At 36.7% G+C, this 25,998-nt stretch overlaps 1 protein-coding gene across 2 annotated transcripts in view; it reads left to right on the top strand.

Moving 5' to 3' along the window:
* Positions 1 to 25,998, top strand: part of CD36 (CD36 molecule) — a 34,371-nt gene that overhangs the window by 2,124 nt on the left and 6,249 nt on the right. The window contains exons 1-9 of one of the 2 annotated variants that reach the window (XM_053943797.1): positions 5,630 to 5,718; positions 9,117 to 9,349; positions 17,125 to 17,285; positions 19,186 to 19,330; positions 20,469 to 20,651; positions 20,792 to 20,883; positions 21,318 to 21,364; positions 23,721 to 23,790; positions 25,482 to 25,669. In XM_053943797.1, coding sequence (XP_053799772.1) covers positions 9,230 to 9,349; positions 17,125 to 17,285; positions 19,186 to 19,330; positions 20,469 to 20,651; positions 20,792 to 20,883; positions 21,318 to 21,364; positions 23,721 to 23,790; positions 25,482 to 25,669 — 1,006 coding nt within the window. In that variant the 5' untranslated portion in view covers positions 5,630 to 5,718; positions 9,117 to 9,229. Of the gene's footprint in view, positions 1 to 5,629; positions 5,719 to 9,116; positions 9,350 to 17,124; positions 17,286 to 19,185; positions 19,331 to 20,468; positions 20,652 to 20,791; positions 20,884 to 21,317; positions 21,365 to 23,720; positions 23,791 to 25,481; positions 25,670 to 25,998 lie in introns of those variants that run through there. The other variant, XM_053943798.1, reaches the window with a different exon arrangement.

Here is a 25,998-nt window from a genome sequence, read left to right on the forward strand (position 1 = left end):
TCTTCAAAACCACTGACATTGTCTGGGATGATTCATTATGGTGATTATTTCTCAACCAGGTATTGCACTAGTGAAAGATTTTAGAATTACTCCATTATTCTGTGACTTCTGATCTAAGGAGAAGAGTTTTGCAAGAAGTGGAATATATCCAAGTAGGGACAAGATTTATGAAATTTCTCCTGACTTTCAGAAGATGTTTGCTTTAAAATTTTTGTCTCCTGCCATTGGAGCCTCCTCTCTGTGCCCTCCCTGGGTTGTCTAAGACAAATTGTTTTCTCAGTAGCATTACCATATTACATTTCAGGGCCTGACTCACTGCAAATGTCATAGACACAAGGGAGTAACAAAGATTGGAAGGAAGAATCAGGACACCCAAGATAAGAAATTAAGAAAGCCAGCCTGACAATAATAGAATTGTAAACACTGATGAGCACCAGGCCATCCAAGATAAGAAGCCAGCTCAGCACAACTCAGAAATAGTCAAATACTAAACATTGAATATATTAGATAAGCAGAACATATAAAAATTAACAGCATATAAAGAGTCCTTATCATTTTTAATTAGGCTGATAGCTTTGTGAATTCATCACACAATACCCATCTTTGTGCAAGTATGAAATAACAAAGCCCTTGGCTCTGTGTGTGATTGGCTCACTGCACACTGAGTGATGAATTATAATTTTTGGGCAACACTTAGGTTTCAGTAACATTAATAGACTCAATCCTTTCAGTAAAAGATTTTCATAGCCCTTCACTATTTGAAACTCACAAGAAGTCTATGTTTTAATATTACAGTTTCTGTATTGGATTCTGTTTTACTAAGTTCCCTCCTATCTATATTCTGAGTTACTCTGACATGAACCCACAGGAGTGAAAGAATCAGAGTCTGGTCTATCCCTGCTGCTCTTGGGATTTCTTCACCTAATCCCCCTGCTAGAATCACTTGAAAACAAATTTTAAAAGTGATTTTGAGGACTGAGAAAGGCAGCAGCTTATGCATGCCAAAATCAGTAAAGAAGAGCCTAAAATCAATATATCTAGGGGAAAAAAACCTGAAGCAATTGCTGGGTTTTCCATCACCCTTTTTCCCCTTAAAGAGCTTCATTACAGTTTGACAGAGGAACTCATCAGTGGCAGGAGCCAAATATATCACACTGTTTCCAGTGTACTGCTGCCAAGTTGGCTTGAGCCACTGGTATTTTAGGATGTTTTTCCATATAGTCAGGACACATTGGTAACCACAAGGGACAGCACCTTAGGACCTAACACTTAACAGAGCTGGGAAAGCGCCGGCTGGGAGTCTCTGGTGGGTAATGAAGGAGCTACACAGCAGTTTGATAAGTCTTCCAAGCTCTTGTGAAGAGAAATAAGGTATTAATGCATGTTGGGGAGGATATTTTTTACAGGAGGTTGAATAATGCTTAAGTGGTTGGAGTATGACTCAGGGCATGCATTGGCAATCCCTGAAAGCCAACACACCTGCAGTAAAATCTGTGATGTGAGCTGAGCAAAAAAGTGTAATAACATGTCTGCAATCTTGTCCAAACTTTCCATTAATGCCAGCTGGTAAATATTTTGAAGTTTTCTTCTTGAATTTTCTATTTGTTTCATAACTTGTATGCATTTACCAGAACCTTGTGCAGCTGTTCTGGTACCATCAGTATGATGCACTGATGTGGAGAGGAAATGAAAGACCTTTTTGGGGACTTTGAGTGGAATTGTTCTAACTTTAACATTCTAATAATTAGATTACTAACTTAAGTCCATTGTTTAGATGCTTTGCAGTTAAAGGGGGAACCTTTAGCATCAGTACCTCTAAAAGATATGCACTCCCTGAAACTGTTCAAAAATAAGTAGCTGTGGCATTTTGAGATATGGTTTAGTGAACATGGTGGTACATGGACAAAGGTTAGAGGTCTTTTCCAGCCCTAATGATTGTACAATTCTATGATTCTGTATAGTCTTGTCTAAGAAAAGATTTCAAGTACTTGAGATATGTTCATTCATCTCTAGTGAGAGGAAAGGAAATCAATTTGTCTCTGGATGCCTGCTTTTAGCTGGATAAGTTTATTGGTAACAAATATTTGGAACTAACTTAAACAAGAAAAAAAACAACATGAAACAATACCTTTCTTTTATTTTAGAGCTGTATAGATAAGATAGTAAAAGGAACGCTGAAACAACTAAGATATCTTTGTTCTTCCTTCTTTTGTGTGAAATGACCTGACTTATAAAACTCTGTTCTATCCTGCAGCTTTTGGAAAATCAGGTCATACAAAAGAGAGTCACTGTGAGAACAGATGAGACGGAAATAGTGAATATGGAATTTGGCAATGATATTAGTTCTGTACTATTATTTTATAATTTGTGTGTTTTATATTAATGATGTTTATGTGCAATACCTGAAGATAGGCCACATCCACTCTAGGATGGCTCTTGTGAAGTGGAAGTGCAGTGAACTGTTGAAGTTGGTCTGAGTGGGTAGTTCATGCACTGCTTCTCATGTACTATGTGATGATGTGATACACAGAAGGTTTTAATTTCCTTAGGAAATCAAATTAACTTTAATGAATACAAAATATCTCTCCCTATAAAATAATACCTCATAGTATCTCCAGTACACACAGAGAGGCAGAAGCCTCACCCAGCTGGTGGCATATTGCATATTTTCTTTTTTCTTCTCCTGATGATTCATTTTCATCATTCTCCTTCTCAGCAGAAGGGCACATGGGTGAACACGTGTGTGTTGAATCAGAAAGAACTTATTTGGGGACAGAAGCCACAGGTTCTTTTTTTTTTTTTGGTGCGTGTGTACAGTTTGTTTTCTTTTGAGGGGGACAGGTTTAATGATTTAATCTTTCACTACTGAGCAAGGTACAACTCTTCCTGTGGGACTTTCCCACTTCCTGTGAAGAAGCCAGCGGGCTACTGAGTAGTGACAACAGGATTTTCAGTAAAGACAATAGAAACCACATAAAATAATGCTAATAGAATAACCTGGATAAACAATAAATTTGTGCATTAACTTACCATGGAAAGCAGGTTAATATAATTTGTCTCAGAACTAGGGAGAGTACCCAAAAGCTTATAGAAAATCGTGCTTTAGATACTGAGAATATTAGCCTAATCTTTTGCCCCAGGGATTGGCATTTTACCTAACAACTACAATGTAGATTTTGTTGGATATTTTTTAACAGTTAATGTCCTTAAGAATTTCAGAGGGTGCAAAAGTAGAGGCAGGATTTTATTGGAGCTTTATAATTGCTTCTTAATGTCATCTAACATATGCTAACATTTCTACATCTGAAAAAGAATTAATGTTAACACTAGTTTTTATAAGCTTCATGAAGGCAGTTGAAGAAAAATCCTGAGTGTAATACCTGGGAAACACAGGAGTATAAACTCATGCTGTGTTTATACTGTATGGCAAAGAATTCCTACAGGAATGTGGGAATATTTATGTAATCATCTTGAAAGTTCAAATTGTATCTATACCATAAAGGTATGTCTGATAGAATGGATCTTAATATTAAAAAAAAAAAAAAAAAAAAAAAAAAAGAAAGGAAAGGGAGACTACTTATTTAGGAGTCTGAAGGCATATGGGAAAGCACCCCAAAGAAAGTGTTTTCCAAAGGGCCCACTATGAGATATGTACAAAAACTGTGAATAACCCTCATCTCTTCAGCATTTTCTTGTCAGTAGTATGTTTACTCCAGAAAATGTATGTGGACTTCATTTGGAAATAACAATATCACTTCCCATTTTCTGCTTCCTGTAGTTTTCTGTGTCTTCCTGAGGCATGTGAGTGTCATTTACTCTGTTTCTTCTTTTTGACAACTTTTCCTTGTGGGGCAGTTTGTTTGTGGATGCACTATTGGGGACTGTCATGAAAAACACAGCTGTTTTTTTTTTGTGTCCTCCTTCTGTTGCTGTGTGTCTCTGCTTTCTCCTCTGCAACCTTTGAACTCTCATATGAAGTCAGAGGACATAGGACCATTAAATACTTATGGTTTGTTTTAGTTTGTTTTTAAGAAACAGAAATGACTGACATCCAAAAGTTTACAGCTTCCCTTCCAGATTCCCATCCTTTTAGCTGTTTTTTGCAGTTGAACCAGGCAGTCCTCATTTCACTCCTCATTTCACTGCCAAGCACTGCTGCTGGAAGAGATTTTGCTTATGCAGGATGACAGTAGGATACTGTAAATCATAACATTAGGTGGTACAACTGAGCATGCATATGTTGAAAACTGAACATCATTACGTCGACAGTAGCAGATTCCAACAAAAAATCCCAGTAGATATTTTCCTCATGAAGGGTGCACACTGACTCCCACACACTGCAAACAGAGAAAATGAGCATGGTAGGGAACCTCTCCACAGGCAGCAGTGATCCCAAACAAGAGCATCCTCAGGAGACCATCCAAGGAGGACACATACAATAGGAACAATTAATGACAAGAAAAGTAGTTCATGGCAAGCACAGTGTGGAGGACTGCTTAACTTTCAGCAGTTAAACATTCCTCTTTAATCTGAAAATAGAGGAAAACAAAATTTCTGCATTTTTCAAGGATGAGAAGCTGGAGTTATTCAGGGTCATGAGCTTGCCCTGGCAGCAAGCCTTGTACTGAAAACTGCACAAAAAGTTGTTTTCAAAGACTTTCAGTCTTGCCTTCACTACTAGGAGGTAAAAACCTCACATTTATTAATTTTCATCCACCTTAGATTTACTTAACAGAAATAGATTAGTAAAAGGCAGATTTTCCCACAAAAGCTAAGCTTCCAAGTAGAGCAACATAAAATAACAGAACAGCAGTCAGTCAAAACAGATAGAAAATACTAAACCTGTGAATTGCAAACTATTCAGTGCTGTTCCATGAAAGTCTGAACCTAGGAATCTATTTTTAGGAATACTTTTTCTATTTTTAGGAATATTTTTTCTGTCTCATAATTAAGCCAAATAAAAGTAATTTTCTCTTTCTGCTGCCAGAAGAATCTTTTAAAACAATCCATTCATTGAATTTCCCTGAGATAAAGAGGTATTTATAAAATATCTCTGCAAAAGCTTGTCAAACTGTTATTATTTAGTAGTAGACATTGTGATGGAGTAACACATTGATTGATAGAGAGGTTAGTGTAAAAATAAATGGTTTTTAGATGCATTCAGAAAAAGAAGCTTTTGGGATGATGTTCATTGAACTTCGAGTAAAATAGGAGGAGCCTTAGCACTTGGCAAGGAAACATTGTATCTGATACCTGAAAAAAAATCCTATTCAAAATATTCTGAATTTTCCTGATTTTTCTTAATTGAAAATACACTATCATGATGAGTAAAATGCAAATATGCAGATATGAAAGAAGAAGTGATCAGAAACCAAGTAAGTGAGTTACCCTTTTGTCTCCTTGACCTTTGACTCACTTGGATCAAACTTGGATAAAGATTGCAGTTGCTAAGTATGCTACCACGAGATGTAGGTAGTGGCTCTTAGTCAGGCTGCAAAAATAAACCCTTCCCCCAGGAGCAGTACAACTTAACTTTTTCTTCTTGCAAAAAAGATAAAGAGGGAACTGACGTCTCTTGGAATATATAAACACTCCCTCCCAGTTCACAGCCTATGTGCTTCGTGGGGAGGTTTAGCTTCTTGTCTGCTGGTAACTTGATGCAAGTCATGTGCTAAGTACTTGTGTGTTCAGCTGAAAAATCAGTCTCCCCTATTCAAGGTGAGTCATATGCTACAACATTTAAAATCAAAGAGTTTTCCTCAGGAGCATTTTTAAGGTCAGCTGGGTGGAAGATCTTGAAATATTTATTTTTAATGCAAAATAAAATGGAAGGATTTTACAAAGCTGCTTGCAACAAAAAGTGACATTTTACATGGATTAGTGAAATGCTTTGTTACTATGATAACAGCAGTGTTTTATGTTCAGTATGGCTGGCTTTCCCAATTGCATTCTCTCTTGTGTTATTTAATATTCTTGAAAATACATGGAGTCATGTGAATTTTTTAAAAAATGCATATTTTAAAGAAAATTTTCTAGCATTCACTATTCAGTTAAAAACCTTGAAACTATAATTTCAAAGAACATCAAATATATAATGAGATTATTTGTATTGTATAAGGGCTTGCTTTAAGCTGACATGTACAGAACTCTAACTTAAATAGTGAAGAAAGAATTTAATAACATTTTTCATCTTTCTTTCCATACAGTTGCTTATAAATTGTCTTTCAGAGATTTGAATGGACCATTTTCATTGTTATTAATTAATATTCTGTTAAGGATCTTTGAAACAATATTAAAAAGTACATACCAAGCACTCTAGAATGGGGTGAATAATCATATTAATCCTGTAGTCAAATCGGAGTCTAAATGATACAATAGCCTCATAAACCACAGCTAATTTTGTTATGGTATTTTCTTTTCTGCTTAAGGTATATAATTTTCACTTGAATATAAATTCCCAGAAAGTGGATTTTCATTTGAAATTTCTACCTTCATCTTCATATTTTAAATTCAGTTCTGATAGATGCGAATAGTGTGTTGACTTCTATATGAATTGAGTGTTATGGTGTGAGTGCTCTTCAGTCACAGTTGTGTAATTTATAATTTGAATTGCATAAATTGGGATGTCTAGACTGCTATTGCATTGTTTTTGGTGGGAGAAGGGTGAATATTTTTCAATTTGCAGAAGCTTGGAATAGACACAAGTTGTTAGCAGTCACTTGCTTTCTAGTTGTTTATTGTTAGTGCTCATGAGAGATGCCTAGTCTGACAAAAACAAAATAAAATCACTGGAAAAGCTTGTAGAAACTTAGGTGGAAATGTATTTTGGTGGAAAGTGTATAACTGGAATTTGAAAATCTTCAGTACGTAAGTCAAGAAAAAAATTCTGATGATATCTAAAAGACCCTCTTAAACATTTCTGAAACAACTAATACAACTAATTTTCATTTTAAATTTTAAAATGCATATTTCCACACTGAAAAAAGAAAAAAAATCTGCTTGTACTGGGGGAAAAAATCAAGTGGAGTTAGGAACTTTTCAGAATTTAATTGAGGATGTCTGCTTTTCCTTAGATTTGCTATAATATGTAACACCAATCAGATTTTCAAACGCCCACACCACCTACCCAATTAGTTGCCTTTTACCGTTCCGTCTTTGCCAAACTGAAGATCTTGATCCCAGCCTAGCTACAACGATGCCAGATTTGGTCCTAGTGATTTTCACTTCAAAGTTCCTCAAGTCCAATAAATTTCTAACTTAAATATGCTTTGAAATTTGTGATTGAACACATCCACTACATCAAAAAGCCTTTAATGGCTTTGGAGTGGGAACCACATGGAATGACCTGGTGGCAGGTGGACGGACAGGCTGACTTTTATAGTAAGGATAGTAGGGATATTTTCTCAAGACTGTAAACAGTCTTTTGGTCATTCTGCTTGAAGATATCCAAGGAGAAATTCTTAACATACCAAACGATCTCAAATGTACAGAAATAGACATTATTAAAGGCGAGGGAGCCATAACCTGCTGCTAGTACGAGAGCAGGCAGAAGGTGGGTTTCCAATGCAGTTAGAGGGAGGTGTCTAGTGCCAGGTAGAGATGTGACATAACTGTGAGTTTGGGATGACAAGGGAGGACACATCAGTGGCCTGCTGACCATGGTACCTAATCTGTTAGGGCATGTTGTACATCCTTTATGTGATAAAAGGATCACATAACTGATTAAGGAAAGAGAAGACACACTGTTCCTATAGCTGCTTTACTATTTAGAAATTAATGAAGTCCTTCTCGTTCTTTATCCTCATTAGCAAACTGGTTATGTTGTTCTTCCACTTCATCTTTCTGTTTTCCTTCTCTCTGTGTTTGACCTTGAATTCATAATAAACTCTTGAAGCTGAAAATGTAATTAACTATTACCTGCTTTAAAAATGATTTAGAGATGTTCACAACATGTCAACAGAAATTAGTAAGAATAAAAAGGACACGGACAGTGACATCTAAAATAGAAAAGGGCAGATTTTCTGTTAACTGGAGATCTAAAGCAAATAACCAACTTGCAAATTCTATGTATTTGATTAATTCATAATGAAAAAGAATAAATTGCAAATTAGGCAGCTCTTTGGCTCAATTATTCATAAACAATAAAAATTCTGAAAAAATATCACGGGGACCTTATATTTTACCACTTCAGCATTAGTGTGTTTCTGATTTTCTTTACAACCCCTTTCACTAGGGACCAATTTGTATGACATATTAACATATATTACTAGCAAATCTTATTTTCCAGTGACTGATGACAGACATATTTCTTCTGAGACTGAATAATCTTGAAATTACTTCTTTCAAAGATCAAGCTCTAGTCTTGCTTTAAAAACTCTGATGTTCCATAAGGCAATTGGGATTGATGAAATTTGCTGGTGCTAAGAATGCAGCTCCAAAAGAAAAATCCATGGTGCCTTTGTCGTGAAGTTGCTGAAACAAAGTTCTACCTGTGCAGTAGAGGACTGATAGAGGCTTCTTGTGGGTGCCTGCCTTTAGAGGCTGCTTTTTCCACTCAGGTGCTGATGGAGGGGCCTTGAGGACTTTCTTACTGGCACAATGCAGAAACAGCCAGGGGAGCTCGTGCCAGAGCAGTGTAACTCCTGCTTCTGCCTGAAGTGGGAGCCATGGGCATGGCAGGCTGAGATAAAAGCAGAGCTATCTGTAGCCTCCTTCTTTGGCAGAGGGAGATTTAAAGATATCTACATCAGGAAGAATGTCATACGCATAATAACAATAACAGCTTGCCCTAATGCAACAGAGCCAAAAAAAAAAAAAAAAAAAAGAAAGAAAAAAAAGAAAAAAGACCAATGAAAAAAACTAATCGGTTTGTTTAGGCAACTGGAATGAAGAAAGATAATCATATGTAATAAGCAATTGGCAATAAACCAAAAGTACCTGCAAGTTTGTTGGTTTGTTTAGTTTGTTTTTTGGGTTTTTTTTTGTTTATTTTTGCCAGCGGCTGGCTGCTGGCTGGCTGTTTTTGTCTTGTTATCTCCGTACCTGCTTCATGTCATGTACTTTGTACTTCGAGCTTTGCAATTTTATTTTTGTTCACTTTCTGCTTATATTATCAGCTTCTCTGAGGAAGATCAGTGCGTCTGTTGGGACCAGGAAGAGAGGAAAAACATCAAGCCTTACAGCAAGGATATTTGTACACTGTTTACCTGTACCTTAACAGAAAAGAAGAATGGGCTGTAACAGAAACTGTGGGCTCCTCACTGGGGCCATCATCAGTGCCGTACTGGCTATCTTCGGAGGAGTTCTAATACCAGTTGGAGATAATCTTATAGGCAAAGCAGTACAAAAGGTACTTTTTTTTTTTTTTTTCCAACCCCCAGGGCATAAGGTTTGTGGTTATTGAATGTTCATTATTTTTAAATCTTATGTTCTGGTTCTGTTTATTTACTTTCTTTTTTTTTTTTTTTTCTTTGTTAAACATAGTTTTTATAAATTAGGTGTTCCAAACTTCCCTGGAAATACACGCAACAGCAACATTTTAAAAGTTATATTCATTATATTTCTACATTTACTTGTTTGCTCTCTCTTGTGCTTCACATTAGAAGCTAAAAATTATGGTGTTTTCAGAATGAAATTTAGAAGTAAGTGGGTTTTGTTTTTATTGTATTTATGATTTTTTAATGTTTCTTTATTTTTCCTTTTTTAAAATTTTATTTTTCCTTTTTTTTTTTTAATTTTATTTTCATACTTTGGTACTCACTATATTTAGTTATATTTATATACTGCAAATAATCTAAACAGTCTTCTGCTGCAGAATCTAATCCTACACTTTGTGGATTCACCTCACATTCTGTGATTGTATGATCCAAGTCGATGTTCTCCACATGACTGGAAGATCTAATAAAATGTATCTCTCCATTTTGAGTGTGAAGAGATTGAAGTAGAATGTTTTAGACCTGGAAGACGCAGGTTTTTTTATGATTTTTAGATTATTTTCTGTCCCTAAAATCTAGATTTTTTTATGTAATGAAAACAGAAAAAAAATTAATTTGTTAGATCTTTGCTGAAAAGTGTACATAACTGGGGGTTTAAATAATGGAGTAATGTGGAATGGAATGCCCTGGCATGTCCACTATGGTGACATGAAATCTCCCTGGAGTCGCTGCACCCGAGGTTGGTTCTCTGATGGTTAAAAATCTGAAAATCTTAAGATCTTTGGCTATTGCTTAGTCCTGCTGCTTATCTGCTGTGGTGCTGGACTGTGGAAATCTTGGAGACACTTATCCAAAGGCTCTTCTGGAAGAGTAGCTTTAACCCAGTAGCTGTTGTAGTCAGTTGAGGAGGTGGATACATGAAATGTCAGGAAACGTTGAACTATCACTGTTGAACAGGGCCTGTTGAGGCCCTGGCTATATAATAGTATCATTAAAAAAAAAAAAAAAAAATTGAAAAAAATGGGTCCTTTAAAAGATCTTAATATTTTTTCAGGCAGTCTATTGAAAACCAACCTGTAGAGGAATTTTCCAATTTTTATTGTATTTTTCAAGAATTTAAAGAATTTTAAAGTCTATAAAGAATAATAATAAAAAAAACTCACTAGATAATGTCTCAACCACCTTGCAAATTTTACAATAAAGTCACAAACAATTTTAATTGTTTACCATATTGAGGAAATGATGGGTTTTCTAAAAAGCACAAAAATTTAAAAATTTATATCTCCTTATATCGAGTACTTACTTAAATTAATCCTGAGTGTTGTCTCATACCATTCAATATTTTGAAAGCAAATTACAAATACTGGCAGTGTTATGTGTTCATCCACTTACTAACAGTAATGAACCAGCATGGTTTGCAAATGTCTACATACTCAATTATACCTGCATGAGTCTGTAGTGGTAAAGCATTAGAGGGAGTAATTTTCCCCTCAAACACTTTTTAATTTTCTTCATTGTGATCATGTCTCAGATGTTTGTACCTATTTCAAGGCAGCTTGTTTGATGTGTATATATATAAAAAATGTACTGGTAATTACATAAAACATAAAAGAGTACATTTGTACTTAAGTAAATGGATATGTTTTTTTCCTAAACACAAGTCATGCCAGACTATTGTCTTTCTGTTTAATGTGCTGACTATTCAGTGACACCATAAGACTTTGAGCCAATTCCATTTCAGACAAGATGGGCCCAGGTACAACAGCTGAAATATGTGATCAGTTCAGCAGATGCTCCAGAGGGACTTGAATTTAATTAATTCTTATTTTGCTGTGTTGATGAAAGGTCTGTTAATAAAAACAAATTTGTTATTCATTGCAGTTATATTTAAGATAATATAGAGCTGACTGCAAAGGAAACAGATCTGCCAAGCAGAGAGTGTTCAAAATACATTTTTTTTAAAATATTTAACTTTTGGAAATGTAATTTTTATGAAAAACCTTTAGTAGAAACAGATCAGCCTCCATGACAAATTTGTTTGGAATTTCTTAAGAATAGTGACTGTAGGACAGGAAAAGAGCAATGAGTGAAATGTTCTTTCAGATATGGTGTGTAAGCATTTATATGAGCAGATTGCCTAGGGAAGTGTTGTAGTCCCCAGCCCTGGAAGTGTTCAAAAAATTAGTAGATATGGCACTTCAAGCTGTGGTTTAGTGATGATCTTGGAAGTCTTTTCCAGCCTTATGGAATCTATGTTATTTCCATTTGTACTCATATGAGGAAAAATATAAAAGATGTCCTTACCAACTGGGTGAAAACAAAACTCAGCATGCCATATTTCTAATGAAAGGTAAAAACTGTTTCAGACACAACCAGTAAAGGCAAAATCTTCTCTTAAATTCTTGACAGTCAAAGCTTGAAAAAAGACCCCTAGGTTTTCCTCTGGCTATCCTATCTCAGAATAAATTCTTGTCTATTGCACAGTACTAGGACCAATTCTATATTTTTGGAGGAAATGTATGTTGCTATAAAATGTTATTGCTGGATTAGAATAACAAATGTTGAATTGTTTTAGGACACTCCGTACTATAGCAAGACAAATTGCCCTAAATTAACTTGTTATCAAGGTTTAGTCAAATAACTTTATTATCAATTTACTCTAAAGCAAGATGAATGAAGTCTAGATGAACTTCTTAGCATCTCCCAATGAATTGGAGGAACTTTAATTTCAAAAATTGATGCAATCAATAGTTTTGTTTATCCTTTTCTGCTAGCAGCAGTAGTCTAACCATGCTTCTTTTAAGCTTCCCTTAAGCACACATTTTTACACTTTACCAGCCTCATATCTCCTTTATTGCAGTCATTGGGAGATTAGCTGGGGTAAATACGGCAGGGTTTATTGTGCTGGGAGGTTGCAAACTGTTTTTTGAAGCAAAATGAAAGCATCTGCAAGTGTACAAAAAATCTCAAATGCCCTTAGGAATTGGACAGAGACTCTGAGTCTTTTGGCTGTTATCTCCTAGTGAGTGGGTACTGTGCTCCACCCACGAGCAGTCCATGAGTGGACAAACCAAACAAAGTCCAGGTCACATAAAACACCCAGATGTCACATCTTAATTTGTTCCAATTTATTATCAGACATCTGTGCTTCAAATCAGAATACATGGTATGTTTCCTAGCCCCAGCCTGCTTTACCTGTGTCTCCAAAAAATTTGGATGAGTTGTTTCAACTCTAACCACCAACAGAGGACAGAGTTTAAAAAAAATTATACATATGTATGTATATGTATAGATATATATGTATGTTATATGTATATATATATAGATATATAGATATATGTTCTGAATTATTTTCAAGGGTCTTTAAAGAAACTGTCACTTGAAGAGTGCACTCAAAATGACACCAGCAGCAGCAACACCTTGGCAGGGATCCACAAAAGGAGATTAGTGCTAAACTATTTCGGCTCTGATACTATTCATGGAAAGGTGCCTTTGATTTCAGGACCAAAGGGCAGAAGTCCTGTCCTAATTTCTACGAACACTGAATCTGTCCAGAGGGTAGAGAACTTTCCATTAAGGTCTCAGGGGTTTAGAAAATTGATCTTAGTAGAGTTATGAGTGAAACATGGACGTTTCAGAGTTCTCTACAAAGAAATACTTTGCTTGAGATTATAAAAATGCACATTTTTAACTGACTCAACACATTTCAGTTGAACATTATAATGTCTGTTGTCCTTAATACTAGATAAAATCATGTCACAAATTAAAAAAAAAAAAAGAAGAAGAAGAAAGGAAAGGAGTATTCAAAACAACAAATCAGAAAGATTTTATCTGATATTTTTGGAAAAAGATATGACATGGCTCAATTTCTACTTTATGCCTTTCCCTCCTTAAAACAATATTATCTTTTTAGGCAAAAGTCCCATTGCTTCAGTTATGGGGTTTTTTCCCAGCTAGGTTTAACCACTCAAAGCTATTGGTAGTGGATTCATTTGCTAGAAAAAATCTTTATCACCACTTCTCTAAGATTTTCTGCTTTCTGCCTGAGTGCATATGCTCAGGAGCTGAACAGAAGCCACATAATAATACTTAATATATTTAACTCCTGATGAATTGATAATACAGAAGGGTGAATGACTTGCCACAATGCCTCAGTTTTGACTGGGTTAGTCTCAGTTATTTTTAGGAATAAGACCTTCAACTGTAGCTATTATTAAGTTTATTCATTTGTCTCTACATATCTGTGATCTGTGATTGGCCAGATTATATCTCCTCAGCTACTGGAGGCATTGGAAACACCTCTAAATTAAAAATGTCTTTGTGGCATTCATGTGCCTTCTTTATACAAACTAGTGAAGCTAAAGGAACTGCTGGCTCTCAGCAGAACACAAATGATCTAACCACACATATTCCCACACTAGCAATTTTAAGCTTTATTGAGTCCCAGAATTCTGTTACCAAGGACTGAAAAGAAATAAAAGTTATGATCCAAAAAAGCGTGAGTAGAAAGGCTAGTAATAAGCTAATAATCATCATTTAACAAGTAATAAGAGTCATTCTTCCAGCTGCAAAATGGGAGAAGATTATTTGCTTTTCTTGAGCTTTACTTTTTTCAGTTTTACAGAATTGTATGGTTTGTTTCCTCCAGTTTATGTAGGTAGCGTAACATACACAATTTTGTTACAGTCCAAAGTACTTGTGACACTTCTCAGTACCCTGAAAATGGTATCTTTTGTCCATCTGGCCAGATTCTTTGTCAAGACAGAAACTTTGTCTTAAATTTTGTGTTTCTTCATCAGAAATTACAATGGCTTAATTTACGTTGCATCAACAAAGTACAGTAAGTTTCTATTGCTGACTGCTCAACATTTCTTGAATTTCTGTATTGCTAGCTGACCCACCTCTAGTGAGGGCAAATTGTCAGAAACAAAAAGGGTCAAAGTTCCCACTGGTTTCACTCAATCTTGTGCAGCTGGGTGGTGGTATGGACTTGGCTGTGTAGCAATCACATTTGTGTAGCTGCTTTTGCTGACAGTAGTTAACTATTGTGTGAGATATTAGAGCCTCTGCAGATGCACTAGGGAGCTGAGAAGTGTTTTGTACTACCAGTTGCGTACTAGCTTCCAAAATTACTCTTCCTCTCATAACATCCCAAAGCACAGCAGTGTTGTTAGGGAAATATGTAACTGCCCAGGCAGAGATGGGGGGTAATATTTAGGGTTAGATCAGCAGTGATCAAACAGTAAAAACAAAGGGCTTGCTGGTGTGAGGGTATTAATTTGAAGACATGGAAAAGAGCTCCCGATTTTTATTCCACTTTAACCCACCATTTGAACTCTCAAAGTATGTGACAAAGAATCATACACACCTCTTTTGTGGGAGAAATATTATTAACAATAATGGCAAAATGCCACTGAGTATAATGGTTTGGTTATCTACCTTCCTCCTCCTTCTTTTGTCCTGCTGCTTCCCATGTTCTGATGCTGATTCCTCCTACACAGACCCCTGAGCCAAATGGCTAATGGGTAGAAAGGTAACACCGAAAGAAAAAAAAAGAAAAAAAGAAAAAAAAAGAAAAAAAAAAAAAAAAAAAAAAAAAAAAAAAAAAGGGAATTATGTTCCTCCTGTCTGGCATGTCTGGGGTAGAAACAGCTCCCTGAGGCATAAGAGCTGGTGCAAAGGAAGAAGGTGTCACATAGATCAGGAGCTGTGGACTGCCAGAGCCAGTTGCCCCTTTGACTGCCAGATTAGATCAGTTGTACCCTTGAAGTGTAGTACCTTGAAGTGAAGACCCAAGGGTGTCCACAGAGACATTAGCTCACAGTGAAGGGTGGGCTGCAAATGCACCCTTCGTGACCTGGCAGAGTGCAGTGGCAGAGCTGGCATATCATTTGCACTACCAACCAACCCCTGGCAGAGGGCTATAAGGAGAAGGGGAATGGATGGAGGGGAAGAATTTTAAAATGTAAGTAACACCACTTTAAGATCTGTTAAATAGATCTATTGTTGCAAGGTTGAAACTTCTCTATTCTCTGTTCCTGAGTATTGTCTTCTAAAGAGATTGTCTTCTTGACCATATTTGTGCTAGAAATGTAACGATTTGCCCACTCCAGTTACACAGCTGGGAGGTCAAATCCTGGCATCTGTCCCCATGTCAGGGCCCTGCTGAGTACAGATCACAGGCAGACTCTGGGCAGACTAAGTTGCACTTTTGGTATCATCCTGTTTCTCCCAGATTCTTGGAGCAATTCTCTGTGAAAACTGGGAAGGTGATTTCTGAACCATGTAAGCTTTTCCCTCTTCATCCAGGAGGTGGTCTGTCCCATGCTGGGCCACAGCTGGGACAAACTTTGACCTTGTGAGGTTTGAGTGCAAGGCCTCAAGATGGTATCACACTTGCTGTAGCAAGGTTTCCTTTCCCTCTCACACAAATGCACATAAATTATAGCAGACATTCAGGCAGCAAGCCCAGTGCTTTACACCACCAGCAAGGTGTTTGCAACTCCACCGCGCAAAAGCTTTTCACAGGCAGAACCCTGACTGTGTTACAAGTTCTCCAAGATGAGATATTTGTTTCTAACTGCAGGAGCTGGTAACTGGCAGTATCTATTTTGTTTACCTGGTGATTTCCAAGTGAACTTTAGAGGCACAAACTTAAGCAATAAAAAAAATTTAGCAGCTTTTGATTTAAAATGTCTTTCCTTGCTCTCTAGAGAAATTAGATCCTTTTAATTTCTGGACTTCATGAGTGCAAATTAGCTAATTAATCTTCAATCATTCTAATAAAGAAAAACATCTTTTCTGTTGGAGACATGCAGCCTAGATTTTTCTTCTTATTGAAAAACATTTTATTGAATCTTTATCACCAAAAATTACATTATCCTGAGGTTTAGGAAAATCCTATAAAAGAAGCCTGGTACAGACCAGGTAAAGCAGTCATTCCCCTGACTACACAGGTAACATACTTTAAAACTCTCCTTCTCACTGTACAGTCCTGAGGCCTGAATTGCCATTTGCCATATGGCTGAGTGGCACAGACTTAAAGCTGTTGATTCCTCTAGAGGGGTTCCAGATAGACGATTCTGTCCCTTCTTCCTTAGATCTGGGAAAATTTCCTAATAAAATATTATCAGAATTAGAGAGATTTCTTAGAAAGTCTCAGTTTTGGTGACAAAAACTTTCTGTGAGAAACAGTCCTTCAAGAGCACTTTGTGATTTTTCTGGGTGAAAAATTATCTAGAGCCTGACAAGTGCTCAGAGAAAACTCTCATTTCCTCCCTTTGGGCTATTTGCAATATATGAGAAGCAGTTTATGGATTCTGTAACCTGCTGGGTATCATTCAGTCTCCAAAGATTTTCCCTTTATAAATGATCAGTGGTTTTGGCAAGTGTTTGAGAACTAAGGGAATGCCCCTCCACAGCGATAGGAAAGCTTTGCTATGGGCTGCATCAGCAATTGTACCAGCTTTGTGCTCATTTGTTTTAGGGGGACTCACTTTTGCTCTCACTGCGCAGGAATGTCAAGCTGCCTCCAGATGCTGGCCAACTGGGCTGTACATCTCATACTGACGTTAAAATGGGTTTTTTTTTCTGTTTGCTTTGAAATTTTCAACACTCACCTAAAAAGTAAATGCAGCTTCTCACTTATTTCTTTTGTGGATTATTTTAACTTTGATTTTTTTACTTTCAGCAAGCTGTCATTGTCAATGGTACTGCTGCTTTTCAAAATTGGCTTGTGCCAGGAAGCTCAGTTTACAGGGAATTTTGGATTTTCCACGTGTTAAATCCTTCAGAAGTTATGGAGGAGGGGGCTCAACCAAAACTTGAACAAAGAGGACCTTACACATACAGGTAAGACAAGATCCTTTAATATGTGACATCATATCTACTGAGATAAAATTTATTTTTGATATTCCAACATCATACTTCAGTTAGACATTACAAAAATACTTAAATTGTAGCTACACACAGCAATCCCAAACATTTTCTAGATTGTGTCTAACATAAGGAAAACAAAAATAGAGATATGTAACAGGATGTGAAGCTGCTTGCGCTTGAGAAAAACAATAATTCATTAGCCATAATATCACAGAGAGAGTTGTATTCCTTCCTGTTCAGTTTTCACCAGCTTTATAGTAGAAGAAAATGTGCCAGATGCCTCAAAGCCAAGAGATTATCTTGTCATCCATGAATCACTAATAACTAATTTTAATAATGTGGTTTGGTTTTGTTTTTTCTCCTTTATGACTTTTTTAATCAATAGCTTTTCTTTTTTTTTTTTTAATTTTTTTTTCAAATTTTGCTTCGAAAAGCATTCCTTTAACCCTTGTTAGGAAATTGCTTTCCTATGATGATAGGATATTTCTTTCTTGATAACTTTAGGGATGTATATTATATTCACAAGGTAGTTTTCCATTTCAGCATCTTAAGCCAAAGTGCCTTTATGCCTAAACACTTACTTATTTCTCAGTGGAAAGAGGTAACTTTTGTTTCACAGAGTAGCTGGGAAGGCAGAGGAAAGGGTTACATAGGAATCAGGAAAAGGACAGTTAAGAAATACTGCAGAAGGTGAATTCCCACCAAACAGAAACATTTTACTCTGGTGCTGATGATGATGCCTTTTTCTTTTCCTCAGGGACAAATCTCATCCATAAGCCTAAATAAGACTAAGTAAGAAATGACTATGAAATGAAGGCTCCTCTCACTGCTGCACTCATGCTTTCCTAGGATATTTGCTCTGAGTAACTGTGACATTGAGTCTCTCTCTCTCTCTCTCTCTCTCTCTCTCTCAATCTCCCTTTAAATAGTTAATAATTTATTACAGTGTAGAACAACTCAAAACTACATTAATTAGAAAAAAAAAAATTCTCCCAGCTTTCAGGTAGATGCTCTACACATTAGGCCAGTAATTAAAATTACATATATACAAACCAATTCTGAGAAGCCAAGATCCAGGTGCTCTTCAGATAAGATCCACCTGCACTGGCTACATCTATACCATGGGGAAATGTTCTGTGTACCTTTTGCATCCCCCTACATTCATGCTGGATGATGTGATCCTGAAGTGTCCTGAAGATCCCTTCTGGGATGGAGCTGTGATAAGCTCTCTGGACCTACAGCATAGACTGTTATTTGATCCCTGCTGGCTGCTGTCCCCACAGAGGGGTCAGCAAGAGGATAGGAGTGGAAGAGTGGAGCTAAAGCTAGAACTGCAGCAGAAATTTGTACCTTAGAGATCTGCTGACAGGGCATGTCTGGCAAAACCTCAGTGGGACTGAAATATTGCTTATAAACCTCTACATGCATATTAAATATTATCAAAGTAACATTATGGGTTTAACCTGTTTCATTGCAGCACATGTCTATCGGATTAAATATCTGAGTTTTTATGTCTGTGTCACGCCTTCTAATTACATGCAACCATGAGATAGCTTATGAAATGTGACAAATCATAATTCATGTTAAAAATATAAGAAAAAATATAAGGTCCATTAATGACATAAAAATACAAAGGAAATACTTGCTTTCATTTTAGTATCAAGAAAGACTATTCCATTTATCAATAAGGAAATATTTCTAAAAGAACAATAATTGCCAAAATTTGAATTTTTACATGAAAAGTTTATAAAATGTTCAACATTCATTTTACTAAAATGTTCAGCTTTTCAAAAACCTTCAGTCAGGTATGGTTATGTATTTTCTCAAAAGTCAAAAATTAAAATTATTCTCTGTTTGTGTTTTGTATTTTCAGGGTGAGATACTTACCCAAAGAAAATGTCACGGAAAGAGAGAATGGCACAATAACCTACATGTTGCCAAATGCTGCTAACTTTGAACCTGATATGTCTGTTGGGACAGAAAATGACACCATGACCATCCTCAACCTCGCTGTTGTGGTAAGTAAAGAAAAAAAGCCATAGTGTCCAGATACAAATGTTGAGGGAATAGGGGAGAAGTTTATAGAATCATGGAATGGTTTAGGTTGGAAGGAACCTCAAAGATCATCTAGTTCCAGCACTCCTCTCATGGACAGGGACACCTTTCACCACAGTGTGTTCAAAGCTCAGAAAACATCCTCCTAGTCAATTTTAACCTGGGAATAAATCAAGAGTTTTGGATGGGTTCCCGTTGTGTGTGAACATGAACATGTTCATGTACAGCATGAACAATGAGGGGTGGATTTGCCATGCTCTTTCCATAATTCCCTCAGGTCTGTTTGGCAGGGGAGGCTGCATTGATTCCCACACTCAGTGTCTGCGTGGCCTTGCCACCACAGAGCCTGAGCCCTGTGGTACAGTCCTGGAGCTTCCCTGTCCTACTGAGCATTAGTTATTTAAATAAGAACACAGGGATCTTCACCTAGAGTAGTACTAGAGTCTTTTTAGTCCAGGTGTTTTTGTCTTACCACAGGCTGAGAACGTTTGCCTTTGACTAGTATTTAGTTTTCATACTTATATTCAGCCCTGGTTGTGTTGCACCAACTTTCTGGTGTTTTCATGAGTGCTCAGGATTGCTCTGGGAAGGTGTCTGCAAGGGGCAGAGTATGAAGATTGTTAGTGCAAATACAAAATAGAACCATACCAGCAGTCACGGAATCACAGAAGAGCCCATGTTGGAAAGCACTTCAGAAGATCATCTGATCACAGCTTTTGTGAAATCATTACTTGCAGCTATTCAGAAGCCCATCTGGCCATGGTCAAGGGCAACTGGCTCTCAATGGTCCTGCTTGAGCAGGGGTTGGACCAGACGGCCTCCAGGGCTCCCTGCAAACTTCAGCTGCTCAGTCATTCTGTGACTCGGGCTGATCTACTGAACTCATGCAATCAGTCTGGAAAAATTTTCTGCTTTTGTGTAACTTACGGCCCATAATTGTTTTGTTAAGAAGTGTCAGTTTTATGTAGAAACTTAACTTCAAGGGAGTTGTAAATCTGGGAACTGGCTTTGGCAGACATTTCTTGGGAGTCAGTCTCTGTGATTTTAATTCAAAGTACATGAAGAATTTTATACTAAACATTGATTTTATTGCCATTGTAGGCTGTACCTTCCGTGTATCCAAGCACTCTAATGCAATCAGTCATAAACACTTGGGTTAAATCGTCCAAAGCAGCCATACTGCAGAACAGAACAGTCAAAGAAATACTGTGGGGATACACAGATCCCTTCTTACACAGTATCCCCTTCCCTAATGTGAAGTCATTTGTGGGAGTCTTCTACCCGGTAAGTGAAGCCAATGAGGAGGTAATGCCTTCAGTTATTATTCTGTGAATAAAACTTGAGAGGGCTGCTCTGAGGAAGAAAATGCTATAAATTTGTTCAATATTTCTAACTGTTATTCCTTCTTGTTGCATCTATTACAGTATAATGGGACAAGTGATGGACCTTACAGTGTGTATACTGGGACAGAAGATATTACAAAAACGGCAGTAATTGAAAGCTATAAAAATAAAAGGTATCATAACATTCTAGAGTAAAAAAAAATATATACATTTTCAAGGTATTACTTTTAAAACTTGATTCATTAGGAGCTATAGATAAATGAAAAAAACTTCAATGATTCAAAGGAAACAGGATCAAGTCTTGGGCTTAGCAAAACCATCACTTTCTTTCAGCTATCAATACTTCTGTTAGGAGCTTGGACTTAAGACAGTTATTGATTCTTTGATACAAGTATTTACTTCTGGTTTGCATTCTTAAGTAGATACATTCCTTTTAACCTCTTCTAATGGATCCTGTAATTTATCTGAATTAATGAACATCTCTATCCTTTGCCTTTGCTAATGGGTCAGGATATCCAGGAACAGTTATATTTGGTAATACAGGTAATCAAAGTACTTACATGGTAGAATTTACTACATGCAGCATGACTTTTATTTTATCTTACAGGACTCTTTCGTACTGGAAAGATCACTGTGATATGGTTAATGGCACAGGTGAGCCTATTAAAGCTTTTTAAAATTTCAACACTTTTCTTGCTATTTCAAGGGAATAATGAGATACAATATTTAATTAACTACCCTGGGCTTTGCCTGTTCTGTGTTCTGTATATTAAATATCTATATTTATGCAGACATACTACTACTATGATATATGCATATGTGTGTGTATCTATTAAAATATATGAATTATTTATTACAGCATATCATTTTATATACACATGCACACAGCCTCTACATCTAGAGTAAATGTGGAAGAGAAACAAAATTATCAAGTTCTCTTGTTTCTATTAATTATTTTCATAGAACAATATAATTAAGATTCTTTTCCTTTGCTATAGTAGTTGAAAATTATCTTGGCATTTTAATAATGCACATTCATTTACACTGTTGAAAATTTTATTAAACACACCAGAATGGACATCCTGGTATATGAAAAGAAATTGAGGCAACAAAGGAGGAGGCTGTCAGATGAATGGCTTGTAGATCACTAGAAAATGAAAAGGAATGAAGAAGAAAAGTAGTTTAGATCGGGATGAATAGACTATAGACAAATATTTTTGAATTTTCTTTTGAAATGCATAGATAAATAGCTGAGTTGTTTAAGATACGTTTGTTCAAGGTGATATTTTTCTTTTTGATTAGTGAAAGCATTGCTGTAAGGTCACCACAATTTGTAGAGCTGAGGCTGGCAGGTGTCTTGGTGGAGGCTTTTGCAGAAAGCTCCAGACCTTCAGTTAATGAAGGCTTTTGTGTTAGGTTGTTTTGTTTGGGTTTTTCCCCTCTCTTTTCCATTCTGCTTTACCTTGCATAGATAATTTTCCTTATAATCCAGACTGTGCAACAAGGTATTTTGAAGTATTTAAAATACATCACAAGAATCTGATTTTCCAAAACTCTGTGAGCCACAAAGGATTAGTTCCTTTTTAAACCATGTAATTAATTTTATAAGAAACAATATTTTCTTACATTCTAGGACTTCCCCTCTTTCTTATGGGGCCTGGCATCTTTTTTTTTTTTTTTTTTTTTTTTTTTTTAGCCAGGGTCAGCTTTTTGTTTATTCATCTTCTGTAACTGATGAAATAAACATATGCTGCTAATTAATGCTCCAGTACAGTGAAAATGAGCTTTTACTTGTGAGCAAAGATTGCTTTACAGTTCACAAGGTCATTCAATGTGACATTGCTGTATTTGGAGATGCAACAGGTTTAAAAAGTCTTGTAAGTGTGAGAATTCTATCTTAATTTGTAAGCTTTCACACGAAAGCTTAACATGTATAATATAAGAAAATACATAGATAAAAATATAAAACAGTATCCTTGGGTTTTGACATGACTTCATGTTTGCCAACCTTACAAGAAAGCCAAGATTTAGAAACAGAGTGTGTGTTTAGGATGATCTTGAATGTTTGAAAAAAAAGTGCTTCTGTCAGCAGTGGGCAAGTGGCAGTATGCAATTTAGCCTTCGTGCTCTTGCCAACTGGATTCAAAGATATCACAGTTGTTTGCAATTGTTTGGTTATGGCTGGTGCCTAAGTAACAAATGTACTGGTTAAAGGTTTGTTACAACACCTTAATTGGGAAAATGGCAGAGGCTCCTCTTACATAACTCTGGGTGCTTGCAATGCTGAAATACAAATCTGAGTGTCTGCACTCTTTTAGAGCAACTTAAGAGAAACAACATCAAATTGCTACTCCTCTGACTTATTTTACATATCTACATGGGGTGAGGTGGATTGTGCTCTAGAAGTGGCTTCCTCCTCTCCATTAGTCCTAGAAGGACCTCAGCTTAAAGACCCACTCGAGCAGTCTTTAGTGGAAAAAGTTTAGCATTGGTTATTAAATAGACAGTGTTGAAGTCTAAAGCTGTGTTTCTTATAAGCATTGAGTGTCGTAACTGCAGGTGACTCAAGCATCTCCAGGAAGGTCTAGAATTATAAACTAGGTGCATAAACCTTGAAGAAATGACAACAGGCTTTTAGCTTCATATTAAGCAGGTATTTTTTTTTGTGTGGTTTGTTTTTTGGTTTTTTTTTGGCTTTTTTTTTTGTTTGTTTGTTTTGTTTTTTTTTTTAATATCCTCTGTTTTAAATGGGCTTGATCATATAGCTTCAAATCTGGGGGCAAAAAAGAAAGCTGCTATATCTTGGCTCACTTTCAAAAATGATTACATGTTATCTGTGAATGCCTGTCAATGTGCAATAACTTACATAAATATTTTCCCCACAAGTGACTCATATAGTTTACTTTCATCACAGCTTTACAGGAACGTAACAACTGAGTATTGATCTAGAAATTAAATCATGTCTTCTAAGCAGAATTTCTTTCAAGCTCCTGTTTTATTTTATTCACAGATGGAGCATCCTTCCCACCATTTGTTAAGAAGGATCAGGTACTACGCTTCTTCTCCTCTGACATTTGCAGGTAGGCTGCTCCCTTCCTGGAGTGCGTTCACACCCGAGTGTGCCCTGAGTGCTCTTTGTTGTGAGAGGGCAGCTGCAGTGGCTGTGCTTGGGCTCAGGTCAACCAGGCAGTGCACCACAAACTTTTCATCTAAAGTTGTGAGTTGTGCTCATTCAGATTCAGAGCCTGATTCTACCACTTTTATGTCAAGTAGCAAGCTAATATAATGTACTTTGTTTCAACCAGTTACAGATGTATATTCAGGAAAATGTGACATTGTGAGCTGTTAGAGATCTTTAAAAGGCACTGAGGGCCACAGGATTCAAAATCACAAACTTCTAAGATCAGGACCCAGCCTTGTTTGGTCTGAGAAGACAACAGGTACAGCAGGGTTCAGTTAGGTCCATCTTTAGCATGTCTGGAAAAAATAATTTATGCTGAACAGTGTTTACAGTCATTCAATAGATACTCAAAATTGTTTTCTCACAGGATATTTTTACTTTTTTATTTTTATGTATTTTCACTCAAATAAGCCTGCTTAATACATCCTGTGCTGGTGACTTTTAAGCCTGCTGCTTCTGCTGGGTTTTCCAGCATGCCCAGGTTCTCCAGTGGGATCACTGAAAGAAATGTTAAAAATTTAAAGTGCATCACAGTGTATTTATTTTGGGAAGTTCAAACCATTTATTTATTTTGCTGCCTGGAAACAGACGCTTCCTTTTTACTAGTTTTAAAGTGGGTCATTTGCTTTGCAGAGTGTTTTTCTTTTTTAAAGATCAATGTTTTAACATGAAGTTAAAGGGTTTTTTTGTGAAGCAATTTTATCCAGAAACTGGAAAACATTTCCCAATTCATAGAAAATCTAATTCTATGCAGAGGAGAAATTATAAAATTCTTTGGATTGATTGCACACACAGTTTGAGAGATCCCTCCAGCCATTTAATTCTCACAATTCATGAACAGTAAAGGACAATAACAGTTGTCCTTTCTGCAGAACAGTTGTCTGCAGAACAGTTGTCTGTTCTGCAGAAGCAGGATCAGCAAAACTTGTTCTGTCCATGTTGCAAAACCCTTCTTTTTTTTTTGGCTGCAATACAAAGTCTTGGTGTCCTGGTTACATTACTGCGTAGCAACCTGTGTTTCAGCTGATACTGAATTAGCAAAAAGAAGCTTAAGTAGTATTCTGATTCATATGTAACAGAATAAGGTTGTATGCAAGATGTTATCTGCATCATAAAGCTTAGATTACCATAAGGTCAGCAAAAAACTATATCAGAGATGCTTTATATGGATAAGCATCTCTACTGTAGTCCAGAAACTTTCAAAATCTCCATAATGACTGTGGGTGTAGCTGTGTGTAGGGAAAAGAGATCTCAATTAATTTGTTAGTTTTGTCTATATTATTTATCGTTAGTATTTGAAATCTTGTCTGGTTTTTTTTGTGTATTGTCATGATCACCACTGAGCTTGTATATCAGTGATATAGGTGATAAGGTGATCATATCCTTTAGTGAAGGTGTGGAATATTCTCCATTACAGAGAAACACCCCTACAATTCTCTGAACAGCGTGGCAGGAGCCTGGACATTGGGTCCCTGGGGTGATTGTTTCTTTTTAGAAAGAGGCAGCTGGGGAGATCCTTCAGGAGCATTGTCACGAATTTACACTTTTAATCCAAAAGGCTGAAATGCATTTCTCCTCTTTTGTGTTCAGATCAATCTATGGAGTTTTCCACAGCAATCAGGTTGTGAAGGGAATCACACTGTATCGTTTCGTAGTTCCTCGTGAAGCATTTGCATCACCAACTGAAGTCGCAGACAATTATTGCTTCTGTACGGATCTAGAAATATCAGAGAACTGCACCTTAGCTGGAGTCCTGGACATCAGTGCCTGCAAAGCAAGTATGGTGGTGACACAGTACTGCCACACAAGCCATTTAACTGGGGACAAGACATTTGCCCTGTAGCTGAGGTGTTACTCTGGTATCCAGGATGTTTGTCTGTGAATTCTTCCACAGGTTGCATGTGAGACCCCTCACATTTCTGCCGCCTCATTGCCCAAAATGAGCACTGTGATATTTCTGTATTTTGCGTAGTGCTATGCAAAGTTGGCATACCATTGATTGTGTACTGAAACTGCAAGAATGTGTGTAGAGAAAGGGAAGGAGGGGCACTGTGTAAAAGCCAGAGATAGTTCTGTACCTTGTGTCTGAGGCAATTCACACACACAA

Source organism: Vidua chalybeata, chromosome 5 (genome assembly GCF_026979565.1).
Source record: "Vidua chalybeata isolate OUT-0048 chromosome 5, bVidCha1 merged haplotype, whole genome shotgun sequence".
Classification (NCBI taxonomy): Eukaryota; Metazoa; Chordata; class Aves; order Passeriformes; family Viduidae; genus Vidua; species Vidua chalybeata.